At 43.4% G+C, this 20,150-nt stretch overlaps 1 protein-coding gene across 1 annotated transcript in view; it reads right to left on the reverse strand.

The window, feature by feature from the left end:
* Positions 1 to 20,150, reverse strand: part of CCDC170 (coiled-coil domain containing 170) — a 116,337-nt gene that overhangs the window by 33,179 nt on the left and 63,008 nt on the right. The window contains exons 6-7 of the mRNA XM_058664079.1: positions 17,661 to 17,966; positions 3,864 to 4,064 (exon numbers count right to left, since the gene is read on the reverse strand). Of these exons, the coding sequence (XP_058520062.1) occupies positions 3,864 to 4,064; positions 17,661 to 17,966 (507 nt within the window). The remainder of the gene's footprint in view (positions 1 to 3,863; positions 4,065 to 17,660; positions 17,967 to 20,150) is intronic.

The following is a 20,150-nucleotide window of genomic DNA, read 5'->3' on the forward strand; positions in this document are numbered from 1 at the left end:
GTGGCTATGCTCCCAATACAACCTCATCTCTACTTCGGCAATACAATGCAACAACCATGTCCTGCCTCCCAGGATGGCCCAGCCCCCGGAACCCACCCACTCACACGCTCTCCACAGGAATATTTCCCACCTCCCTGGACACTGGCCTCAAAGGCAGAAGCTGATAGCTGAACTCCTGGCAGCCTTTACAGATCATTCCAAAGTTAAAGCTCTTTATTGGAAAGACACAAACACAATTTTACATTTCGTGCAGTTACGATGTTTTGAAAAATGTTTTTAAGATGCTAATGTATCAAAATTAAGTGAATGACACGCTAAAATATAGCAGGATGAGGGAAACCAAGACTCATACTTTAATGGCTAAATTTACAGTGAGATCCACGGTCTTCCTCCACTTGATTTCTGTAGCGAGTCTGGCCATGCTCAGAAACACAATACTGGTGAGAGTGTGTGTGCTTGTTGGATGAGCAAATCAATTAGTGGCTTCCTACGTTGGGTTCTCCTTTTGGGGTGGGGCTATCTTTGATATTGTCTTATTGGAATCACTTCTCATCCATCTGACATTTTTCAGGCAACAAACATTTAAACAAATATAAGTTCATGCTGACTGAAACAGTCTTAAGGACCAGAATTATACATAGTTGAATCTCCAGAATGAAGGTATTTCTATTTTCCAATTTTCTAAATAGCATACAAATATAATTTGATCTCTTCTTTACAAATCATATTCGTTACAGATGTGGCTTATTGCATTCTGATGTGACACTGTACATTGCTTTTGTTGCATTAAGTTGTCACATCTTAATTCTCTATCAGCTCTCTCTTGGGAACTTTTTCCAATCTGTGCGTACAACATGGATGTGTTAACCCCAGCATGGTAGCCTAGCAGCTAAAATCCTCGCATTGAATGCCCCGGGATCCCATATGAGCTCCAGTTCTAATCCTGGCAGCCTCGCTTCCTATCCAGCTCCCTGTTTGTGGCCTGGGAAAGCAGTAGAGCATGGCCCACAGCCTTGGAACCCTGCACCCATGTGGAAAACTCAGAAGAGGCTTTTGGCTCCTGGCTTTGGATCAGCTCAGCTCTGGCCATTGTAGCCAGTTGGAGAGTGAGTTATTGGACAGAAGATCTTCCTCTCTGTACATCTGACTTTGCAATAAAAATAAAATTAATCTTTTAAAAAGTGATCTGTTACTGCTTATATTTTACATAAAATAAAGTCCTATTTCTACATGTGACTCATCCACTTAACAGGTAGGACCTACAATAGCGGGGAAGGGCATATGATGGAACCATGCTAAGATCTCACAGAGGAAGTACTTATTTTAAGGACCTTGGCCATAGCCCACAGAAGACTTAGATTGTAAGAAATTTCTAACTATACAGAAATGAAGGATTGGTACGTATTTTGTTCATTTGAATCATAGTTTGGCATAAGTAAGAAACTATGCATTCTTTATTTTATACAAATGTAGATCACCTGCACTTAGCAATTCAATTTAGTACAACTTGGCCTTTCAATTTTTAAATAACGCTACCCTCACAAGGATATGTATTTTCATATGCAGTTGTTAATGGAAAGGCACCATGGGCAGAAATATCTTACATAAGGTGCTTTCATAACCCAGCATTATTTTAGCTTAATCCAAATTAAAATAAACAATTCATTTACATGGAGAGAAGGAACAAGGTATCAATCTATATGAAATTCTTGCCTTTGATATATTTCTTCCATAATTTTCAAATGATATGCATTGACTCTTTTTCTAGACCCTGGAGAAACATGGAATAATATATTTTCTCTGGCTTCAAGCAAATTGGAATACATCAAAGAAATACTTAAAAACAATCCAGAGAATAAGGAAGGAGGAAGATGGAGCGGAACAGGAGCAGGAGGTTGGGTGGCATGGGAAGTCTAACTATGCTCCTAAATCTGTATTATGAAAATACACAATATTTGTCAATCTTATAGAAATAAAACAATTTTCAAAACTCCAGGGCATGTGTTCCCCATTCCTGGGTACCAGAACAGTTTGGAGAGTGGGTACAGCCTCTCCATTTGGCTCCCCCACACCCCCAGATAGAGCAGCAAGAAGAAATTTGGGAAACAATGGTCTCATCCACTTTCCCCTGACCCTCAATCCTTCCTACTCTGATCAACAATGTAAATACCATCAAAAATAACAATCTTTAAAAATTAAGTAATCTAGGGCAGGTATTTGGCCTAGCAGTTTGCATGCCACTTAAGATGCCCACATCCTCTGTAAGACAGCCTGAGCCAGAGTCCTAGTTCTAGCTCCTGACTCCACCTTCCTACTAATGTAGACCTTGGAAAGGAGCAGGTACTACATCAACTAGTGGGCTGCCTGCCAATCACACGGAAGATCTAGACTCACTCCCAGCTCCTGGCTCTGATCTACTGGGCGTTTAGAGTGAACCAATAGATGAGAGTCCTCCTCCCCACAATCTCTACCCCTTCTTTGACTTTCTGCCTCTTTAATCAATGAAGAAAAGAAATGCTGAGGATAGTTTGGGCAAGAACAGGCAGATTACCACCACCACTGGGGGAGGAGAGGGACCACTCTGAGAAGTCACTTCAGCCTTGAACATACTTAACATGTTCATAAGCTATCTAGAGGCAGCAGTCCGGCTGGCAGTTAGATTGTCTCCAATTTACCACGTTGGACGCTAGCACAAACTTCCTTTCTAAAGTCAAAACTTTGACTTCAACTACATACCTTGTCAGATATCAAAAGCAAAACTTCTCTTCACTGTCCCATATTTCCCAAATCTATCCCATATCTTCAGTTACAAAGCTGTTTGGGCTAAACCACTATCTTCTTTGGATTTGGACTCTTTTAAGAGCCCACTGACTCAGCCCTCTGGCCTCTGATCTCAACGCCCTCTGAACCAGCTTGCCTCAGAGAAATATTCCTTTTACTCGGAAGCCTCCCATGATTTCCCACTCTCTGTAGGATGAAGCCTGCGGTGGGCGTGTCTTCTCTCCATCATCCCTGCCTGCCTGCATGCCGCCCCACACCTCTGGCCTCCACAGGCCCCGAGCTCCATTCTCCCTTGCCCCTCCTCTGCTTCCCAGGCCATCTTCACACACCTCCCTTCTTGCATTCCTCTCTGTGCTTTCTACTTCAAGTTTTTTCCCCACCTCTTTTCCCTGACAGATCCCTATTTGTCTTTCAAGGCCCCTGTCAAACCTCAGCCTTTCTGTGAGGGCTCATTTGCTCTCACAGGAGCACGGGGAAGAAGCCATCACCCCTTTCTCAGAGCCCCCCGCTCATCGGCTCCCTGTCTCTATTACAGCACTAATTGTACTACCTGATCTTCCCAGCTCACCTACCTACTTCCCAGACTGGATTTTCCAGGAACTTTCTGTGCATCTCTTCATATCCAACCCTCCATGATTTTTTTTATTTTTTTATTAGGTAGAAAAGAATAAAAATGATTAATGTGCCTATGTTCTAAATTGCACTTGCCTCTCTTTCCTTTCTTACCCTCCCTCCTGTGGAATCTCACAGCCCACAGATACAGTCCTCCCCATCCTGCCCAGCTTCTCTTGGTCCTGTTTCTCACACCTGCTGCCTTGTGCGTCTCTTCTCTTCGGCCTCCAGACTCTGCACCAATCCACATCTAAGTCTCCATCCCTGCCCCGTCTGGTCACATATGTCGGCTTTACTATATCCGCTGACTTTCATTAAAGAAGCTCCATGCAATGGGAACAAATCCATTGCTTCCTGGACTTTGCTCAGGACTAAACCATTCTAATGTCTGCAAAACTCAGAATATTTTCATGTAAAACTTTATACCACAACAGATTTTTCCACCCGTGACATTGCCCTCAGGTTATTACTTTTTGTTTCTCGAAATTCAAGCTGTCTCGCAAAACATCCCCAGAAACCAGCTCTCCCTCCAGGTGTGTTAGCTGAGCCTGAAGAATCTCTGACTTGTTTTCTGCATTCTGCGCCCTCTGGAGAGCTTTCTGGCGAGACCCGGACTCCTCGCCCAGCTGTCCAATAAGCTCAGAAATTTGGGCTTCCAACTGGGAAATCACCTGGAAACAAAGAAACAGAAAAGGAGAGAGAGCTTTGTTTTAGATGCAACAAATGTTCAAACCCACTGTCTGACCTGATAGCACAACTATAGAAGCTATCAACTTCCAGACTTTTTATAAATACTAAATTTAAAATTGGCCATTGATGGTTGTTATTTTCTCTGATTGAACATCCAAATGCATTATCTAATTTTAAAAATTCCTGGCTAATCGACAAATATTTATCGATAGCATTGACTTATTTCCAAAACTATCATTAATTTAGGAATTGACAGGCTTCTTTGGAAAAAAAAAAAAAGATAAGACAAAAAGTACTCTTAACATCTACACTTCGCATTCCTCATCACACTCTTCCACCACACAGAAGTAACTAAGGATGGGCCAGCGAGTGTCCCTTGACCAGTAATCATGCGGCCTTTCTGGAATTCGAGTACGGAAATACAACTTACAATTATTTTTCAGACTTCAGTGGAGTGTTGGCTACTCCTGTCCTAAGTCCCCATGATGCTAACCCCACACGACATAATCCTGTAGTAATATGATCTCAGTATTTGAAGGTCGAAGTCTCTTTAATATGCTGACACTAAACAGGGGTAGCAGCGATGGCTGGTAAGAGGGGACTCTGAGCACTTCCTTCTCTTCAACAGCACAAGAGCAGGACCCTTCCACCAAAGTCCCCTCTCCCCCAGTGGCACTCACACCCACCAAACCTTGCCCAAGGCTGTATCTTGTCCCTGGATGCCCCCCTCTTCCCCTAGTCCTGATTGTGCCATAAAGCTTGGAGCGTAAGTTAATATACGGGATAATAATAAAAAAATAATAAAAAAATAATAAATAATAATAATAATAAAAAAATAATATCATTTGATGATTTGTCCTCAGAGTTTCAATTGAGGACCAATAGGGATAAATCTGAAAAGAAATTCCACATCTAAGTTCCCCACCATCATAATGCAGTAATACATAACCACTAAAAAATATTCATCAAGGATGATGCATGACCGTGCAAAGAAAGAATCCCCTGCCTCTGGGATGGGATCTGTGGTGCAGCTCGTTAAGCTGCCACGTTGGCTACCACACTCCATGGCAGACCACTGATTCAAGTCCTGGCTCCTCTGCTTATGATCCAGTTTCCTTTCACCGTTAAGAATCAGTGGCTGACAGTCCAAGTGCTTGAATTCCTGCCACCCAAATGGAAGGCCCTGACCCAGTCCTGGCTAGTATGAGGGAGTCCCTGGCTCTGTTCCTGATCCAGTCCTGGCTAGTATGAGGGAGTCCCTGGCTCTGTTCCTGACCCAGTCCTGGCTAGTATGAGGGAGTCCCTGGCTCTGTTCCTGACCCAGTCCTGGCTAGTATGAGCATCTGAGGAGTGAACCAGCAGAGGGAAGATCATCTGATCTCTTCATTTCATTCTCCCAAAACAAAAAGAGAAACCCTCAAAGAGCCTATCATCCAGAAGCAACAACAAATAATCAATGTTTTTGAATATTTATATACTGTTAAAATAAGGTTGAGATGACATTTTATATCCAATTTTACATCTTTGCTTTTAACAAGTTTTATTGTTTATCTTCCCATGCCATTTAAAGTTCTTTTTTAAAAAAATCTATTTATTTATTTATTTGAAAAACAAAGTTATAGAGACACAGACACACAAAACACACATACCCATGTACACACACACACACATGAAAAGAAAAAGCGTGAGAATAAAGATCTACCCGCTGATTCATACCCCAAATGGCCACAACAGCCAAAACTGGGCCAGGAACCAAGAAGTTCATCCAGGTCTCCCACATGGTGCAGGTGTCATCTTTCCCTTCCTTCCAAGGTGGATCAGCAGGGAGCTGGACTGAAAGAGGGGCAGCCGGGGCCGGCACGATAGCCTAGTGGCTAAAAGTCCTCACCTTGAACGCCCTGGGATCCCATATGGGCGCCGGTTCTAATCCCGGCAGCTCCACTCCCCATCCAGCTCCCTGCTTGTGGCCTGGGAAAGCAGTCGAGGACAGCCCAATGCTTTGGGACCCTGCACCTGCACCCACGTGGGAGACCAGGAAGAGGTTCCAGGCTCCTGGCTTCGGATCGGCACAGCACCAGCCGTTGCGGCTCACTTGGGGAGTGAATCATCGGATGGAAGATCTTCCTCTCTGTTTATCTGACTTTGTGATAAAAATAAATAAATCTTTAAAAAAGAAAGAAAGAAAGAAAGAGGAGCAGCCAGGACACACACCACCATGCACATGCAATTCAGGCACCACAGACAGTCCATTAACCCACTAAGCCAAATGCCAGTCTCTTGAATTCAGCATTCCCTTCTAAGAAAGAAAAACTAGGCAACAAATTAGAGCTCCCCAAAGACTGTGGGAGGCAGGCAGTAGGTGTCTAGTCACTGAAGATGGCCAGAAGTGGCCAAGAATTTGTTCAGAATGTCAGAGTGTGAATTCAAACGCCATGTGGTGGGTTAGACCTGAGCTAAGTTGAAACTCTCTACTCTTGCACCTTCACAGCGCCAGAGGTCCCAGGCCTGTCAGTCAGTTATTTCTGTCCTTCTGTGTGTCTGAAATCAAATATTTTATGATAAACCTTCCAGACTCTCATCTAAGGAATTTTCTAAAATCATTTGAAAGACAAAGAGAGGAAGCAAATCTCCACCTTCTTGTTAACATCCCAAATGTGCACAAAGGAAGGGCTGAAGTCAGAAGCAAGAGCTGGGAACATGATCTAAATCTTCCAAGAGGGCGGCTGGAACACAATTATCTGAACCATCATTTCTGAGTCCCAAGATGTACTTTAGTGGTAGGTTGGAATTAGGAGCCGGAGCTGAGAACTGAACCCAGGCACAGTGACCTAGGACGGGGCATCTCGCCCACTAGACTGTCTACTCCTGCAAGGAAAATGTCAGTGCCATTACAGAACCTGAGTCTCTGAAAAGCTTCCATTGCCTATGTTCTACCCTAAGCATTTATCAAAAATAGGTCAGAACTCAATGTGAGGGAAATGATGGAGATGGCATTGTGGTGGTGCAACTGGCTCAGCCAGCACTGCCACCTGTGACAGCAGCGTCGTCATATGAGCATCGGTCCAAGCCCTGACTGTTCCACTTCTGACCCTGCTCGCTGCCAATGAGCTTAGGAAAGCAAGCAAAAATAACCAAAGTAGTGGGGCCCCAGCCACATAGGTGAGAGACCAGGTTGGAGTTGCTGGCTTCAACCATTTGAACCAGTGGAAGGAATATTTCTTTCTCTCTGTCTTCTCCTTGCTCTATATAACTCTTTCAGATAAATGATAATAAACACAGATGCAAAAATCCTCAACAAAAGATTAGCCAATCACATTCAACAACACATCAGAAAGATAATTCATCCAGACCAAGTGAGATTTAACCCTGGTATGCAGCAGGTATTTGTGTTCAGCACATGCAAATCAATAAATGGGATACACCACATCAACAAACTGAAGGATAAAAACCACGTTATGCTGAGAGCACATTCAATAAGTTCAACATCCCTTCATGTTAATATCATTAGGCAAATTAGGCACAGAAGAATCATTCCTCTACACAATATCTGAATTCTTTAAGGCAATATATGAAAAACCCAGTGTCAGCATCATACTGAACAAGAAAAGCTGGAGACATTTCCACTAAGATCTGGAACCAGAAAAGGATGCCCATGCTCATCACTGCAATTCAAAACAGTTCTGGAAGTTTTAGCCAGAGATATTAGGAAAGAGCAAGAAATCAAAGAAATATAAATTTAAAAGGAGGAAGTCCAGCTATTCCTGTTTGCAGATGACATGATTCTCAATATAGAAGAACCAAAGGACTCAACTAAGAGATTATTGGAAATTGTAAGAGTTTGGTAAGTCTCCGGTACAAAATCAATGCACATAAATCAACAGTCAGTATACAACAACAATTCCATGGCTGGAAAGAGCTTACAAAATCAGTCCCATTCACAACAGTGGGGAGGAAAAAAACAAAATCAAATATCTTGCCATAAAGCTAACCAAGGACATGTGGAATCTACACAAAACATTAAAGAATGAAATACAAGAAGACATAAAATCTGGAGAAATCTGCCATGTTTGTGGATTGGTAGAATCAACATCATCAAAATGTCCATTTTATATCCTCAAGTAATCTACAGATTCAACACAATTCCAATCAAAATTCCAATGATATTCTTCTCAGAGCTAGAAAAAGCAATGCTGAAATTCATATGCAAGTACAAGAGACCCCAAACAGCTAAAGCAATCTTAAGCAATAAAAAATAAAGCTGGTATCAGAATTCCAGACTTCAAGATGTACTACAGAACACTGGTAATCAAAACATTCTAGCACTGACACAAAAGCAGATCTAAAGATCAATGGAACACAATAGAAATCCCAGAAGTGAACTCACACATCTATAACCAACTAATTTTTGACAAGCAAACCAAAATAAATCCAGGGGGAAAGAATAGTCTGTTTAACACATGGTGCTGGGGAAATTGGATATATATATTTACAGAAACAAGAAATGAGAATGAAGGAAGGAAAGAAGGAGATGGAATGATGGAAGGAAAAGAAAGAACACTACCTTGCACCTTACACAACAATCAACTCTAATGGATCAAGGATCTAAACCTACAACTTGACATTATCGAATTACTGGAGGAAAACATCAGGAAGACTCCATAGGACGTAGGCATAGGCAAAGACTTCTTAGAGAAGACCCCCCAGGGGGGAACAAACAGCTGAGAGTTTTCCCATCCCGCTGCACCACAAAACATAGCTTCATAAGCTTAGGGAATACCAGCGCACATGAGCTCAACAGGTTTTGTTAAGAGTTAATTTTATCCAAATATATTAACATTTCACCCTGACTCGCTTCTTGGGAAGCTCAAATGCTAGTGCCTTAGATGAACATACAAGAGAACTTCGAAAAGTTCATAGGAAAATGAAAATTTAAAAAATTTGTTTTGATGCAATAAAAATTGAAATCCGTGCATTTAAGGGGACTTCAAAAACATTATAAAAATGTACATCATTAAAATATGCATTGGGGGAGGGTGGGTGGTGCAAAGCTAAGAGTTATCCTGCTGTGTAGAATGCCTATATCTCATATTAGAATGCCAGTTTGAGTTCCTGCTTCCCCACTTCCAAACCAGCTTCCTGTTGATACATCCTGAGAAGGCAGCATAAGATAGCTCAAGTGATTGGCCTCCTGCCCAACTCATGTGAGAAACACACACGAAATAATTGGCTCCTGCTTCCAGCCTATCCCAGATCCGGCTGTTGGCAGCCATTTGGAGAGTGAGCCAGCCAGTGGAATATCTTTCTTCTGTCTTTCTATCTTTCTGTCAATCTGCTTTTCAAATAAATAAATAAATCTTTAAAAAAAAAAAAAGAGGGCCCAGTGTAATGGCTCAATGGCTAAATCCTCACCCTACATGCTCTGAGATCCCTTCTAGGCACTTGTTCATGTCCCGGCTGCTCCACTTCCCATCCAGCTACCTATTTGTGGGCTGGGAAAGTAATAGAGGATTATCCAAAGCCTTGGGATCTACACCCACATCAGAGACCCAGGAGAAGCACCTCACCTGGCTCCTGATTTCAGATCGGCACAGCTCTGGCTGTTGCCACCACTAGGGGAGTGAACCAACAGATGGAAGAGTTTTCTGTCTATTTCTCTGTAAATCTGGCTTTCCAATAAAAATAAATAAATATGAAAGAAAGGAAAGGAAAGGAAAGGAAAGGAAAGGAAAGGAAAGGAAAGGAAAGGAAAGGAAAGAAGGGAAGGGGAGGGGAGGGAAGGAGAGGGGAGGAGAGGGGAGGTACATGGGTTACCAAATTGTTTTCACCACAATAAACTTCATTTATACTTTGATTTTTTGTGACATTGTAGAGTGTCCATGTATATGTCCCACCAAACTAAACCTGTGTTGTTGTTGATCTCAACTTTAATGCGTGAGTAAGCTTTATTTCTTTTCTTTTCTTATATGTTTTCTTAGCATCTGTCATCATCTACCTCATATTCTATATGACAAACGTGCCAGAGATTCCAACACTACAGATGTAATACAGGAAATAGACCTTAATTGTACAAACAGAAAAGGCAGTGAAGTAAATTCTATTTCAAGAGCAGGCAACTGGGGTTCTGAAAGTGAAGTCAGATTGCCCTAAAAGAGTTAATTCACTTTCCAAGGATGAGTACTTTCTGATTTCACTGGAGACACATTTTGCCCTAAGATGAAACAAACAAACTAAACCAGCAAAGAAAGAGCCTTCAGGGTCACCTAAGGACCTGTGACTTTGGGCCATAAACAACTCCTTTTCAATTATCCAAGCTACTATTTTCAAATAGGAAAGACAGCAAATAAATCATCAGCTACCAGAAACTTAGCCTCGACACAATTCTCCTTCCCGTCACTGTGTATGGGCAGCACTAATCACACTCACCAGGTCAACGTCTCTTCCAGGTTCTCTTCCAGGTCAACCTCTCTTTGGGGTTACACTGGATTCTTGCAGAAAAGATCATGCTGAAGCTCCCCCTTACGCACCCCCCAGTCCCTCAATATGAGCTTATTTGGAAATGAGATCTCTATAAAGTGAAGTTCGTAGGATGACTCTACTCCAATATGAGAGCCCTTATCACAACGAGAAATCTGGACTCCAAGATGACATTCATAGCGGCCACCAATGTGCTGTAGTAGGCTAAGCCTTTACCTGTGGTGCCGTTAGAATCCCGACTGCTCTACTTCCCATCCAGCTCCCTGTGTATACCCTGGGAAAGCAGTACAGGATATTCCAAGCTTTTGGATCCCTGCACCCATGTGGGGGACCCACAGGAAGTTACTGGCTCGTGGCTTTCAGACCAGCTCAGCTCTAGCAGTTGTGGCCATTGGGAAAGGAACCAATGGATGGAAGGCCTCCATCTCTGTCTTTTCTTGCCTCTCTATAAGTCTGCCTTCCTTTTTGTCACGCATGCTTTGGTTACTTAGTGGTGCGTTATTTTATCAGGGTGCTATAATTTGTTGTTGATGCTGTTGTTATTGTTGATATTGATGTGGTTGTTATGAAATGATGTCAGTCCGAAAACCAGTAATATTATTTCAACTCCAAACAGCCTTATCTCACGCAATAAGATATTGCGAAGTAACCAATGAACCAACAATCGATATGAGTCAGACTGCTTATGATCTACATCAAAGAATTGTAAAACCTAATATGCTTGTCAGGTCCTATGCTACTCAGAAATGGGGAGGGAGAGCAGAGAAATCTTACTTCACCCTAGAAGGTGTGAGGAAGACGGGAAGTATAACCTATTAGGATCATAACTAGTAACTCATAGACAACAGACTCGAATCGGCATTAGACAATAGCAAAACTAAAAAGGCATATGTGGGGAATCAGGAGCAATCCTAACAACCTCTTAACAGGTGGTCATATGCATAGAGCAGGGGGAGACCCCAGAGTGGAGCAGGCGGACAGGAGGAGGCCTGTATCCCAACCCTGAAGACTCCCAGTTCCTCACCAAGGACTATCAGTACGAGCACCAAGGACTACATCCAAACTGCCAAGGAGATCACAGGGAAATGGAGTGCCTTAAGAGGCCAAGAACTCTGAGGTCACCACCCCGTTTAGATCTACCACATGGGATGGAAGAAGCCCAAATCCTGCCTTGCAGGATCCAAGGGCATCGGAACAACAACCAGGAGCAATGAGCGGTCCACAGAAACAGAAGAACAGTAAACTTCCTTCGGGACTACGGAGGGGAGCTTTCTCTGGTCCTTACCCGGTTCCAACTTTGGATCCCCACCCTCTCTTGCAATGACCACCAGGATGGCTCCAGAAACCCCTCAAAACAAACAAACAAAAAAACTAGAATAGATAGATAGAGAACAATAAGGAAAGCTTAGAAACAGACAGGAAACAGTCAGTGGGGATGCACTTATAACTCACTGGGTGGGACACAAAGATTAGTTACTCCTCACTAGGGTATTGAAGATTGCTCTGCACACCCCTCCTAAAACTGTTCTGCACCTAAACTGTTGACATATGTCTTGTTACAGTTTTAAGCCAGTCTAGACTACCCGGAAAACTGCCAGGTTCAGCAAAATTATGCTTCAACACTATGAACTGCTAAATACTAAAATTAAAATAGATACGAGACAGCTGAATAGTAACCTATAGCCATTTTAAGGTGTATAGAAGCCGGTTGTATATAAACTAACATTGAAATGTCAATGAAGTAGTCATAGGATGTGGTTCAGATCTTGCATTTTTTAACATAGTGGTTACTCAATACCATGTCAATTCCATAATGTTGTAAATTGTTGCTGATGTTATGTTGGGGCTTTTAATTGATCAGGATGATACTCTGCCAGCTCTACCTTTAGACCAGAGATGGTCTCCCCAAGAAACCGTTGAATTTATCTGGACAATAAGATGCTGGACTCTATGCTTGGTATATGCTTGCAATGAAAGAATCTCAACTGAATTTGAACTGTGGTAATGCAACAAGGTGGAGGAATCCACTAAGGGGGGTGAGGGGTTGGGGGAAGGGGGGGGGAAATCCCAGTGCCTATGAAACTGTGTCACATAATGCAATGTAATCAATTAAAAAAAAAGAAACAAAAAAAATAAAAATAAATTTTAAAAAGAAGTTAAACCAAAAAAAAAAAAAAAAGATGACATAGAGTGGAGATGATGTGAAGACAGAAGGATGGCAGTGCACAGCAGTCACATGGTGCCCAGGGCTGCCAGAAGGCAGGGAGACATGTGGCGTATGGTCTCCTTTGAGGTCTGCAGAAGGAACCAACTCTGCCAAACCCCTAACTGTAGACCTCTAACTTCCAGAACTGATAGACAAGAAATGTTCATGGTTTAAGCCTCCCTCCTTGTCAATGTACTCTGGAACTGTAGCCCTGAGGAAGCAATATGAGACAGACTGGGAAAGCGTGTGAGCCTCTTCTCCATTCATTCTCCCAGACACCCTGGTAGCCAGCAGTGACGGTGGGAACACAACTTGGCACAAGCAAATGTTAGTGGAACCATGCTGCTTCCTCTGGGCAACTGCTAGCTTCTGCAGCTGGAGAGGTCCAGAAAAGAACAGGAGGGTGAGGATGGGGCTCCACAGCCAATCAGGGGAACACACTGCAGGTCCCAGAGTATCAGGCTGAGATCCCACTGCTCTTCCAGGACCGCCCTCCCCCCCCCCGACCGCCCCGGACAAAGAAAGAGTCCTATGGAGAAAATAGGATGTCCAGATAGATGTTTCTGTGCTCATACTGATCTGTTTTTAATTTAGGAAAGGACACAGATTGGTCACGGTCACGTTCTCTCTGTACATAATCTGTTCTAATTGAGATGATGAGTCAGTCAGGAAATATCTAGAAGCAGGAATGAAGAAGAATGAGTAAGAGTGGCCACCATTTGACGCAGTGGTTTAGATGCCCATGCTACTATCAGTGTCTGGGTTCAGTATCCACCTCTGCCTCTTGCCTCCAGCTTCCCATGAACACCGATCCTGGGAGGCAGTGGTGATGGCTCAAGTGAAGGAGTTCCAGCCACTCCCCTGGCAAGGCTGGGGTGCATTTCCAGCTCCCACCCAAAGGTGGTCCCAGCCCGAGACTGCTGTGGACATTGGCAACAGTCTCTCTCGCCCTCCTCTCTCTCAAATAAATCAATAAATCTTTTAAAAATAAAAACATAAAAATGCTACAACTTGCTGTCATCACATGAAACCATAATTTCATAAACATCTACCACGGGTGTCCTGAAATGTCATAGCTAAATAATACTTGATGTTTATCTAGAATTACTAGGAATTGGCCAGAGCATGCTTCTGAGCAACAGTTTTCCACCTTGGGGTGATTCTGCAACCAGAGGACACTTGGCAACCCAGAGACAACCTGTAATTGTCACAGCCTGCGGGGGAGGTGTCACTAGTGTCCGCCGGGGAGACACCAGGGTGCTGCTACATGTCTTCCAGTGCTCAGGGCAGCCCCTTGTCACCCACGAGCCAAGTGCAAACTGCCAGTCGTGCCAAGGCTAAGAATCCCTACTGTAAGATCCAATGCAGCTTTTTAAAAAGCAGATTGAATTCTAGCAGAAGCAGAAAGCAAACAACAAATAAAACCCACTTGCTGGGAGGTACCCTCAGTTCCACTGAGAACTGCAAATGCAAGAGAGGGAAAGTGGGCAGCCCAAAGGCCAACAGCAAAGCAGCATGCAGCAGACAGAAGTGGACCAGTAGTGGAGAGATGGGCTTGCGGGGCCCGGGGCCAATCCTGAACAGGCCGCTGGGCCTTCACACAGGCTTTGCTCATCTGGGGACTGAACTATAGCCACAGCAGCTGGCAGGGCTGTGCGGTCTCCTCAACAAACAGCTTCATCAATCTGTAATGCTTTCACTCTTTAAAAACATTTCTAAGACAATATACAAAAATCCATTTTCTCCTGATTTTACTTGAAAATGAGTCACCCAAGACACAGCAATATGCTTGATTTCAGGCTTTTAAACAGAAAGAGTGGCTATTGAAAAAAATTACAGGGTAGGAAAGCAGACAAAGGCACTAAAAAGACGCTGAATCACTCTCGTGTTTATGGGGAATGAGGGAGGGCATATCCAGCTTCCCCAATTTGCATCACTTTACTTTAGAAAATAAACATACACATCACGCTGGCAATTGTATGCCAAGCATCACATGCTGGCATTAAAATCGTTTTAGTGGAAAAAATGGAAATACAATAAAGAGGGAGAAGCAATAAAATGAATGGCAAAAGCCATCAGCTCCTATATCTGTTATCACTCAGGGTGGATTTATTAACGAAGCTTCTCTCGTCCCCAAGCAACCCAACGCAGACTGAATCACAAGGACATCTGACTTGCTTTCTAGGACACTCGAGGTGCTCTGCATGCGCACCCCAGAGACAGCAGCCTGCAGCACCTGTGCAAGAAGCTTCTGGAACTCCCCTTGGGCCATAAGGACTGCTCCTGGGGCGTGAGTGAACTTTGGAAAACTGTTAAAGGGAATTTAACTTTTTTGTTTCTTAGAAAAAAAAATTACAAATACAGCCTGAACTTCGAGAGAGTGAGCCCTTTGGGGTTTTCAGCAACATTTGAAGACATGAGTGGGCATTTAGCCTCATTAAGACACCTGCACCTCGCATCAGAGTCGGGTTCAGTTCCCAGCTCCTTTGCTTGACCCCAGCTTCTTACTAATGCAGACACAGCAGGTAATGGCTTCAGTGTCCGAGTCTGTGGGAAACCTGGATCAAGTTCCGGGCTCCCGGCCTTCCTCTATGGCCCAGCTCTGACCAGTGTAGGCATTTGAGGAGTAAACCAGTGGATAAAAGTTCTAAGTTCTCTCTCACCCCTGTCCCATCTCTCTCTCTCTCTTTCTCTCTCTCTTAAATTTAAAAACAATTATGAAGAAAAATGCATTTTCTCATTTTTGATAACATGACATCAGTAGAAGAAATAGTTCAGAATGCAATTACATATGCAAGTTGGTTGTCATTTACCTTAGAGTATCATAATTAAGACTTCAATTGCTTGAATTTGACGATAATTGAAACTGACACTGGGCTAAAATTGAGAGTGTTAAATAAACCTTCATGGAAAATAACAGTCGCTGATAGTATAAAGAAGCTGAAAAAAATTAAACAAGCCTCAATCATGTGTGAATTAAAACACATTTATTCATTTGATGAACTTCCCCTAAAACACTGTCCTGGGTACTACTCGTAGTTTAGAGGAGAGAGGCGGGAGGAGAAGAGACAGGAGAGGCGACAGCAGCAAGACTTAGTATTTATGGTTGTGATTCGCAGACAATACACTAAGGACTTTTTTCATTTAATGCTTGCAATAACAGTAACTTATTTGGAAGATGCTCTAAAAATCTGTATTTGCAATTCCAAAATTCAAAAAAGATTTCTTTTTTATTTTTTTTTTTTCGTAATTCACTTACTGGATAAAATCTGGCCTGACCTGACCCATCTGGGCAGCAAATCCTGACGTAAGGGCCACAGGTTCTTCATCCCACTCAGAACTGCCCCAGGCCTTCTTGAAGACCCACCAATGCCCTCATGATGGGGTCAGTACCCAACCCACTGTGGAGACCCCGCAAGGCAACTTTCTGTAACCTCTTCCCAGACGCCATCTTCTCTCTTGAAACCCTGAAAGGCTTCGAATTCAAATTCAAGGGTGGATATCTTGCACATCAGTGAGAACATTGCTTGGGATGCCTACATTCAAGTTCTGGTGAAGCTCCTGACTCCAGCTCCCTGCTAATGCACATCCCGGTAGACAGCAGGTAGCAGTCCAAGTGCTCACCTCCCTGCCACCCACATGGGAGACTTCGATTGAGAATTCTTGGCCCTTGGCTTCAGCTTGGCCAAGCTCTGGCTATTGTGGACAAGTGAGAGTGAATCAGCGGAGGAGAGCTCTCTTTTTCTGTGTCTGTCTTTCTCTCTCTGCCTTTCAGATAAAGAAAACCATTAATGATAAATAATAAATGTTTTTAAAAACCACCCATTGAGTCGCATGGGTCTCAGAAAGGTGGTTGTGAACCTAAACACTAGCTGTCTATGACATGAGACATCTCAGGCTGTGACCTCAGGAAGCTGCCAAGGTCGCACTGCAAGCAACTAGCTATGCAGTTCAGACTGAATGCAGTGCTGAGGTAGCTCTGACCTACATCAAAGTCAGCTTGGCCCTTTCTGAGTTTTTAATGCTAAAGACTGGATATGGTTGGAGTGGGTCCTTCCATAGTTCAGGTCCTAGAAGCTTGGTTCCCAGTAGGGCAATGTTAACAGGTGGTGAACCCTTTACCACTCAGCAGGAGGTAACTAGGCTAATGAGGGTATAGCCCTTGGAAGGAATTAAGGCTGATCCTAGGTGTGAGTTAGTTCCCAAAAGAGTGGAAAAACAGCTGTTAGAAAAGAACGAAAGTAGTCCTCTGCTCTCCCTGGCTCCCACCATTGTGGCACCACCCGCCAGGAGCTCTTTGCCAAAGCTCTGGGATCTTCAAAACTGAATTAAACCAACCTATTTCTTCACAAGTGCACAGTTTATTGTTATTATTGTTGTTGCTGCTGTTGTTATTATTATTATTATAGCAACAGCAAATAACCTGATCAACTGTGATAGACAGGATTGCAACCAGATTCAAATTACACTTCCAGCTAATGCAGACACTACAGTGACTGTGTCTGTGGTTCCTTAAGAAGCCAAGGAGGGGGAGTGCCGGCACGATGGCCTAGTGGCTGAAGTCCTCGCCTTGAAAGCCCCGGGACCCCATATGGGCGCCGGTTCTAATCCCGGCAGCTCCACTCCCCATCCAGCTCCCTGCTTGTGGTCTGGGAAAGCAGTCGAAAACGGCCCAGTGCGTTGGGACCCTGCACCTGCGTGGGAGACCCGGAAGTTCCTGGCTCCTGGCTTCGGATCGGCACAGCACCAGCCGTTGCGGCTCACTTGGGGAGTGAATCATCAGATGGAAGATCTTCCTCTCTGTCTATCCTCCTCTCTGTATATCTGACTTTGCAATAAAAATTAATAAATCTTAAAAAAAAAAAAAAAAGAAGCCAAGGAGGGGCCTCCTTCTCACCCTTTTGCTGGTGTCTTCCTGGCTGCCCATCTCTCGAATCCTCTCCAAGAGGGCGTCCTCTGTGGACCCAGTGACGCCCGCGCTGCCACTCAGGAGGGCTGCGATTTTCTCCCGAAATGAGGAGTGCTGCCTCTGGGAGGCAGTGGCTGCCTCTAGACTTCTCTCCAACTCGCACGAGCTTTTCTGCAGGACGCTCAGCTCCTGCCTCGAGGCCTCCCAGGCCCGCTGGCCCGCATGCAGCCTTTCTTCCAGGATTTTAACTTCCTTTCCAAGAGCTTCTTTTGCTTTTACAGCACTGAGCAAGTCCTACAATAATCACAGAAAGTAGAAATAATAACATTGGCAATCAGCATGGTATCTGCCTTTACTACAATGGTTACCTCTTTTACTAAGGATTTCAGGGAGCTTGGGTTCAATGCTTGTTCAGTTCTGAACTCTAAGTTCCCCGTCACCTTTGCCATAAAGCCATCACATCATAAAGGCTTTATCAGAAAATGTAGGTGTCTTCAAGAAAGAGAAGTGGGATGGGCATGGCCTACTGATTTAGTTGCTGCTAAGGATGCCTGCATTCCACATAGCAGTGTGTGGGTTTAAACCCCAGCTCTGCTCCCAATTCTAGCTCCCTGCTAAAGCACACTTGACGGCAGCAGTGATACTCAGGCACGTGGAGCCCTGACCCCCAAGTGGGAAACCCGGATTGAGTTCCAGGTTCCCATCTATCATGGGGCCTAGCTCTGGTTGTATGTTGCAGGCATTTGGGGAATGAATCAAATCTTTCGATCTTTTTATCTCACTGCCTATCAAATAAAATAATTATAAAGCCTCTTTAAATTTTAAAAATACAAGACTATTTCAAAAAGCTCACGACAAATTCAATCAAAAAGTTTGGTTTTTTTTTCAACAATAAAATTAATGCATAGTTTCCTCATAATACAAACTTTCCATGAACTTTTTGAAGAGCTCCTGGTAGAAAAATATTCTAATAAAAGCATCGCTGCATAGAGGACAACTCAGTCTTTCTTCCAAAGTTCATAAACTTTGCACCTCCTTGTCTTACAGAGACAAAACTAATCCTAGGGCCAGTGTTGTGGCATAGCCAGCAAAGCTGCTCCCTGTGACATCAGCATCCTATAGGGCACCAATTCGTGTCCTGGCTACTTCACCTCTGATTTAGCTCCCTGCTAGAAACCTAGAAAAAGCAGCAGAAAATGACCCAAATGTTTGGGCCCATATCAAAGGCCCCAGACAAAGCTCATGACTCCTGTCTTCAGCCTAGCTCAGCCCAGCAGATGAAAAATCACATTCTCTCTCCCTTTCATTGTAACTTTGCCTTTCAAATAAATACACACATAGTTTTAAAAAAAATCTGATACAGATAAAACCTGAACAAAAAAAGAAAGAATTAGGATTAAAAATAGAGGTAGAAAAAGTGCCACACTGAAAATGAGAAGCTTAAAGAATACATGGTTAGATTTATGAGTTATGGTGGTCATAGTGTTGGTTCCCTGTGCATCAGCTTCTACTTACCATAATCTAGAATAGTTCAAAGATACACCAAAGGGGCATCTTATAAATCAGTTTGTTAAATCACTTGTTGACATCACATTCAAAATATGTGGATTCACATCAAGTAAGACAGCCAGCATCTCTTCTCAGCCTTTTGGCTAAGATCGAGTGAAGATAGCCAGCAACGCTCTACAATGTATCTACCTAGTTAACTGGAACAAATATTTCATTTTTATTTAAAAAAAAAGTATGCTGAAGCAACAAGTACTAAAAGGAAAACAATATCCTTGAATAGCACCCTCTGCATCTAACTTGGCTTTGTAACATTGCTGGCTGCTAGTTTAAATGCAGACACCAGTCAGGCATTAGAACTATGCTTTAAGGGCCCAGAAAGATGATTCTATTGGGTAATCCTTGCCTTGCAAGTGCCAGGATCACATAGGGCACCAGTTCATGCACTGGCTGCTCCACTTCCCATCAAGCTCCCTATTGTGGCCTGGAAAAGCAGTAGAGGAAGGCCCAAAATCTTGGGATCCTGCAACCACGTGAAAGACCCAGCTCCTGGCTTTGGATCAGCTTAACTCCAGTCACTGCAGCCATTTAAGGGATGAACCAGCGACAGAAGATCTTTCTTTCTGCCTTTCCTTCTCTACATAAATCTGCCTTTCCAATAAAAATAAATATAAAAAAAGAACTATGCTTTAAAAGGAACATTATCTCCACCAATAGCTAGAAAACATGACAGAGGTTAAAGGAAACGAAACGCTAGTTCTCAACAGCATCTTACTTTTCTTCTTGGGGTGATTTTTTTTAATCAAGGCAGTCTCAAGCACCAATTTGAAAGAAAAAGTCCAGTTATACTACCTACCCTGGAAACACCATGCTTTCCAAGGTCCTGGCTGCCTCTTACTAAGCCCCTCCTGGCTGCGCTGCAGGCACCACTGCTGTCAGTTACAACATGACCCTTAGAGTAAGGACACCTGA

Source organism: Ochotona princeps, chromosome 1 (assembly GCF_030435755.1).
Source record: "Ochotona princeps isolate mOchPri1 chromosome 1, mOchPri1.hap1, whole genome shotgun sequence".
In the NCBI taxonomy this organism is placed as follows: domain Eukaryota; kingdom Metazoa; phylum Chordata; class Mammalia; order Lagomorpha; family Ochotonidae; genus Ochotona; species Ochotona princeps.